Genomic DNA, 6,835 nt, shown 5'->3' on the forward strand with positions numbered 1-6,835 from the left:
CAAGAACATTAAAAAGAATTAATCTCTTATACAATGACTATACTTAGGGGGATGGAGGATACATATTGTCTTGGGATAGCTGGACTCTAAATCCAAATTTAGTTAAATCTTCACATATAGGACACCAGTTTTAGGACAAGGCTTTATCGAAGTCAACTGAAAAGGTATTTATTTTAAGTTCATTTCCTCACTGCAAGGATTCATAGAGATCTTCAGTTTGTGGAAGGATTCCCATTCCAAAAAAACAAGACAAAACAAAACAAAACAAACAAACAAACAACCACTCAAACAAGGGTCACTAGGGTATTAGCAACCAAAGGGAAACTTCTGGGCATTACCTCTCAGAGTTTTACATCAGAGGGACGATTGCTTTTATAAATGGATTTTTAGAGATGAAGGTTGTTCACAATGTGTAAGGCTCTGGACAATGGTCAGCGCAAAGATCAATGTTATCTCCAGCTGCATTTTCCAAATCCCTCCATAGTTCTTTACAAATGAGTCATTTTACTGACTCCTGATCCACAATTCTTTGTCAATTATACATTAGCCTACTCCTGCTCACTTGGTGAGCAGAACACTTGGATTTCACCAACAGGGCTAGCAGTTTAAGCCCATTTCTGGACCACAGCCGCAACCTCTAGAGTCTGAACAGTCATTCTATCCTTAGGACTCGGGCCTAACGTAATATGCTTACAATTGCCAGCTGGCCACTGCCGAGGAAGAGCGAGTGGCAATGCCCTGGTTGTCTTAGAAGAAAAAGAGGGGCTGGAGAGATGGCTCAGATGCTAAGAGCACTGACTGCTCTTCCAGAGGTCCTGAGTTCAATTCCCAGCAATCACATGGTGGCTGCAATGTGATCGGATGTCCTCTTCTGGTATGTCTGAAGACAATGACAGTGTACTAACATAAAATAAACAAAATCTTGAAGAAGAAGAAAAAGAAGAAGGAGGGAGAGGAGGAAGAAGAGGAGGAGGGAGAGGAGAAGGAGGAGGGAGAGGGGGAGGAGGGGAGGAGGAGGAAGAGGAGGAAGAGGAGGAAGAGGAGGAAGAGGAGGAGACCTAGAGTACCTTGGCATATTACTGTATGCCTATAATCCTGGTCCTTGACAGGCTGAGGCAGGAGGATTGTGAGATCCAGACCAGCTACACAAAATGCTGTATCCAATTAAAAAAATGAAATTAAAGAAATAGAAACCAGCATACACATATACAGTAAGTCCTAGGAAATCCTGATGAGCTCAGGGAGGTGTCCCAATGACATGATGGGGCATTCCCTCTATCTGGGAGATAATGTGTTGTATGCAATAAAGAGAAGAATACTTTGGATTTTGAAATGCCATATATATATATATATATATATATATATATATATATATATATAAACATAAAATAAATGAAATCTTGAAGAAGAACAAGAAGAAGGAGGGAGAGGAGGAAGAAGAGGAGGAGGGAGAGGAGAAGGAGGGGGAGGGGGAGGAGGAAGAGGAGGAAGAGGAGGAGACCTAGAGTACCTTGGCATATACATATATATATGAAACTTGCCCAGAATAGACATACAAAATGGTTTACAACTGGTCAGTCCCCAGGTAAAGCTGTCAGCTTCTGTGACCACAACCATACTGGCTCTTGACCCATAGCTTCTTGGCTTAACACCTTTAAAAGATACACCTCAAAATCTCAGAGAGCTCTGATTGACTTGTGTCACGTGACACATGGCTTCAGAGGAACAAAATACTATGATTTGGTCAGATCAAACTTTCATTCCTGGTTAATCCCTGGAAACAAGGAAGAGTCAGTGTGGGATATCTGCCACTTAGGAGAAGGGTTTCCCCGAATGACCAGGTGTATTTCTTTGAAGGCAGCTAAATCTGGTTGTCAGACTAAACACTACATGCCAAGTAAACAGCTAACAGTAACAACTATAGAAACTGTCTTAATGCCTCAAGATGCAGGATCTGGAAATTAATGGTTCAAAGTAACAAGGAATTATTTGAAAAATATTACATGAGCTTACCTCATCTTTATCTGACTTAGTTCACTTACTAATGTTAATTTTCTAATGGTCTTCTGTAAGAATACCTTCTTTGAAAGGGCCAGGAGCTGGTTTCCACAATGACCCAACAGTGTCGGAGTCATGAAACAGAAGAACATTGGATGAAGAAGACACTAAGCCTGGACCATGAATTTTCCCATGGTAGACACTGCAGGGCTGGCTTATGGCCCTTAGTAGTAACTGTTCGCTCTCTGTGGAACAGATCCTGGCTTGCAAACCTCCAATTATAAAGCCAAGTATACACCCTGGGCTGCCCTACATAAACTGGGCGTGTTCTGTTCTCTGTCAAAAAAAAAAAAAAAAAATCCTATGCTCACTCTATAACACACAATGAAACAAGAGGCTCTACAGTCTGCAGGAGTTAAAGCATTATTTAAATGGGTTGCTCACTTGGAACACAATTCATAAGAAGCACTTAATAAAAAATCCTGTTGAATGACCCCACTCCTAGCGACTAACAGATTTCTATCACACAGGAGGCAATCAAAAACATTTCTGAAAGAAATTTTACCACATCTTAGGCTCCATTAATATTTATTTTAAAGTTCACTTTTTATTGTAACAAATATAAAGTCGTTGATGTCTTATAAATTTTCAAAAATGCTTTAAGTACAAAAAAAAATACATTAGTAAATGAGAGATACGTCATAGTATTTGGTATGTACTTAATACAGTGGACATGCATAACCGATGTTAGGAAAGCTCATGCATTATTGGAAGGGAAAGGGGTGAGGCATGGCTGCGGCGCTGCTGATTATAAACTCATTGCTTCTGTCAGCTTTCTTTCTTCAGGGATACCATTTACCTGTAACCAGGATGACAACATGAACGTGAGTTAGGCAGGATATAGCACATTTAGATCTTGAACGTAAGACATATTACAAGACAGCCTCTCTTTTTAAAATGTGCACAATGTTTATATTGTATTATTACTAAATTTTCTAGTTACCATACAAAATGGTGGGTGGTGGTATGTCTCAACACATGTATATCTTGGATTTTGCTCATATTTGTATTTATCACCTGTATTTTAATTCTCCTTTCCTTTGGTCTGGTCCTAAACATACTCACTTCTGCTTTATGTTGTACATAGGACATGTACATATATGTATCATATCATATGTATCTTATACCATATCATATGTAACATATAGGACACATACATATATTTGTATATGTATATATATGTATGTCATACACACATATATAAAATTTAGATTGCAAGGAGAACTTTTCAACCATCTTAATTTAAAAGAATTATTCCGCATTATTTTTCTGTGCTTGGTTTTAAAAGGAGAAAGGAAGGAAGGGATTAATACTAAATTAGTACTCCTTTTCCTGAACCAGGCTATAGTGTTTTATTTTCTCAAAAAGCCTGCAAATGAGGTTGACTGTGGGATGTATGACTGTACCTTTTAACAGTGGCTTCAAAACTACCACATGCATTGGAAGGGCAGAGAGGATGGAGACCCTGAAAGAGCATCAAGCCTTGGACCTCGTCCAGAAGGTAGTACTATTGTCTGCCCTTAACTGCTCTATTATCCCAGCCAGTGCTCAGGCCCAGCAATATAGCATCACCAGCTAGTTCACTCGCTAAACTTTCGATGGGAATTTAAAAGAAAACGGCTAACTGCACGAAACAGGCTGCAAATCAACTGTCAGCTGATAAAGTCCATATAGGCAGCTAAGAATAGAATGACTTGCTCTCCGAGAGACGACCTGTGGGCCCCCACCCCACTTCTAAAGAAAAAGCCCATCGCTGTGTCACAATAATCATGCACAGATCAGCCCCTCCACCCCGAGCTGAGATGAACAGGGGGACAAGCAGGGCAGCTCAAAGGTACTCTTAAAACACACACAATGGGCCTTGCAGATGCAACAGAATAAACTGGAAGCTCAGAAAAACAATATCTTAATGCAAAGGAGCAGAGGGAGAATAAAGGCTGCAACTGTCCCTCAGCTCCCTCCCCAGGAGGCCTGACACCATTCAGTTTTAAATGTTTGGGAATCAGAAAGATCCATCTCTCATAGTTAACACCGAATGCTAGGGTGGCCGCTCTGCCTTGTTCCACACGCACACAGACCCTTGAGAGGCTTACTGAGAAAAACGGTAACAGCAAAGCAGCCAAGAGGAGATCGTACCCTCTAGTCTGTAACATGCGTCCACATGCAGAAAACACAAGAAAACAAGAAAGCAGTAAGTCAGTCCTAACCAGAAAGAGGAAATCTTTCAGTCGAAATGCCAGTTCCCCAAAAAGCTTTCTAGAAAAATACTGGAAAAAATGAGGTTGAGCTGCCATAAGACCTCCAAAGGGAAGGAAGCCCTTCTTCATCAGGTGTACCCAGCTCTGCGTGCTGCTTCCGTCGAGGAAAGCTGCCCAGTACTGTGCACAGCACCCCACCGTATCAAACATGTCCCACCATCTACTGATACTATCTCCAACAGCACCTATTAGAGATCTCCAATCTCCTAGGAAGCAGACAGTTAAAAAAAATAAATCTAGCTTTTCACAAGCCTCAAAAAAAATTTCCAATTTTCCTAGAAATATTGTGACTTCTTCTCGTTGCCCGCCACAAGTGAACAGGAATCAGAAAGCTGACATCTCAGGAGAGACAGACCTTCTTGGTTAGAGAGAAAGGTGCTCTATCAGTTTTGATACAGTTGTGTCCCTTTAAATTTTTTTCTCTTTAAAAAAAAAAAAAAAGACATGGAATTAGAGGTAAGAACTTGAAAGTTTTCCCCTTTCAGTGACGAATATTTATAACTAAGTTTGTTTCTTCATCAATCTCCTGGATGTTTACAGAGGCACACCACCTATCAATATATTGAATGGTCTACTTGAATCACATTAGCATTTAATTAAATGAAGCAATCAAAACCCTAGGAACAATTCTGATAAACATCATCTTATAATTAAAATCTGATGAAAAACTTTATTATACTTGCCTCAAATCTTTGAAAAGTTGTCAAACGAAAATCTCCTTAAATTCCCGAGAGCAGTAATAGAGGAGATAATTCTGAATGAAAACATCCAATGGCTGGCTTTTTTTTTTTTTTTTTTTTTTTTGAGACTCACTTAATGGCTTTTCCCACCACAAAGCCACTATTCATACTTAGAATTCCACACTCAACTTACATTTTTAGAACTTCTCTTGCTTTCCAAAAGGGGAACAAAGGCATTACTGGTTGCCTGGCAATTAGAACTAGGAACCAACCAGTAATTAGTAGACAATTGTGAATAAGTTAAGAATGAATGAAATAATTGGCTGTGGAAAATTTTTAGGGACACTTGAAAGAAATGAACTTAAAGAAAGCAAGTCTTGGGGAAACAGAACAGCCCAGGGAGATTTGTCCACCATCATGTCCTTACTGGTCATATTCTAATGGCTTTTTAAAGCAGCTTTAAAACCAGGCCAACCATTTCTCATTGATCGCCCTGAAGGCTCAGTGATTAGTCACAATGGTTGCCCTTTGTGAGAGTCAGTTTCAAACTGATCACTTACTGAGACAAATCCTGGACCCATCCAAGCTAAAAATCTTTTATACCAAGGGGAAGAATAGGGAGTTTCCATGTAGAAAGGGAGTTGAATTCAGTCTTTCTTAATTAGACAAGACCTCCACGGACGCTGCTGCTTTAAGATCATTTACCATTTGTTTGTCGTTCTGATGCCAATTTATGCAATAGTCTAAGCCATTATTCTGAGCTCCTCAGTCTAATTAAGGAATGATACAACTGTTTCACCTCCCGCAATGAAGACAAAAGTGTCATCAATTATAGAGTGCTATGATAATCTTTTACTATATTAGCTCCATCCATTAACATTAAATTAGCATCTTAGTACTCACCTGTAGTCTGCTGTTGAGGAATCTGAGTCTGGTGTGGCAAGTTCCTAGAAATGATTAACATTATTGAGTAAAGATGTGTTTGCACACTGGTAATCAGAGACCAAGACACAATAAGATGGAAATTTGCTCGGAGAGGTATCACTCAGATAACGGGCTCAGGTTCTGCACCCCTCTCTGGAGTTCATACGTGAGGAAACTGAAGACAAATAGCAATCTCCGATAATGTTCATGAAATTCTTACCATATGCTATAACAAAACTCCCTCATGATTCTAAAACATGGGTCTTATTAGTTTTTTTCTATTTTCTTACATGTGGAAATAACCTTAGAGTTTGAAAATCACACAGCTAACAACAGTGGACAAAGATATAAACTCAGTGATGCCAGCAATTAAATTACTGATGTGTACAATCTCAAACTAGGTCTAGATCATAAAACAGGTGTGTATCTGTGCATACACATATGTGTCTATACACATCATCATATCATACAATCATCACTGGTATGTTATAACAGCTTTGAAGGCATATCACCACCTTTATTCACTAAACATGCTATCTTCATGCCAAAAAAGGCCATTTCCCTGCCTGGACTAGGAAGAGTTTTGAGTCCCCCTTGACCTTTCTTTCTGTTCCCAAAGTCAATCACTAGGACATTTCTCAGCTTTCGTTAAATCTATTCCCTTCTTCTACACCTTCAGGTCTCCCTTGGAGACTTTGACAGGTCTGATGTATTTCTTCATCCCTTACAACCCACTGCTGACCAGTGACCTCCCAAGACACAGATCTGTAACATACACCTCAATATTTCTTTATATCTATCAGCAAATTCAATTTCTGGCTTCTTAGTATGCCTTAAGCAGTCGGAAAACTACCTGTAGCCTCTCTCTCTCTCTCTCTCTCTCTCTCTCTCTCTCTCTCTCTCTCTCTCTCTCTC

The 6,835-nt window shown here is 39.6% G+C and overlaps 1 protein-coding gene across 7 annotated transcripts in view; it reads right to left on the minus strand.

The window, feature by feature from the left end:
* Positions 1-2,569: 2,569 nt before the first annotated feature.
* The window catches only part of Sgce (sarcoglycan epsilon), a 72,429-nt gene continuing 68,163 nt past the window's right edge, over positions 2,570-6,835 (minus strand). For 3 of the 7 annotated variants that reach the window (XM_029535344.1, XM_029535346.1, XM_029535345.1), the window contains 3 exons: positions 5,900-5,943; positions 5,000-5,034; positions 2,581-2,857 (listed from right to left, as the gene is read on the minus strand). In XM_029535344.1, coding sequence (XP_029391204.1) covers positions 2,807-2,857; positions 5,000-5,034; positions 5,900-5,943 — 130 coding nt within the window. In that variant the 3' untranslated portion in view covers positions 2,581-2,806. Of the gene's footprint in view, positions 2,858-4,999; positions 5,035-5,899; positions 5,944-6,835 lie in introns of all 7 variants that reach the window. The other 4 variants (XM_021188825.1, XM_021188814.1, XM_021188819.1 and 1 more) reach the window with 3 other exon arrangements.

This window comes from Mus pahari, chromosome 2 (assembly GCF_900095145.1).
Source record: "Mus pahari chromosome 2, PAHARI_EIJ_v1.1, whole genome shotgun sequence".
In the NCBI taxonomy this organism is placed as follows: Eukaryota; Metazoa; Chordata; class Mammalia; order Rodentia; family Muridae; genus Mus; species Mus pahari.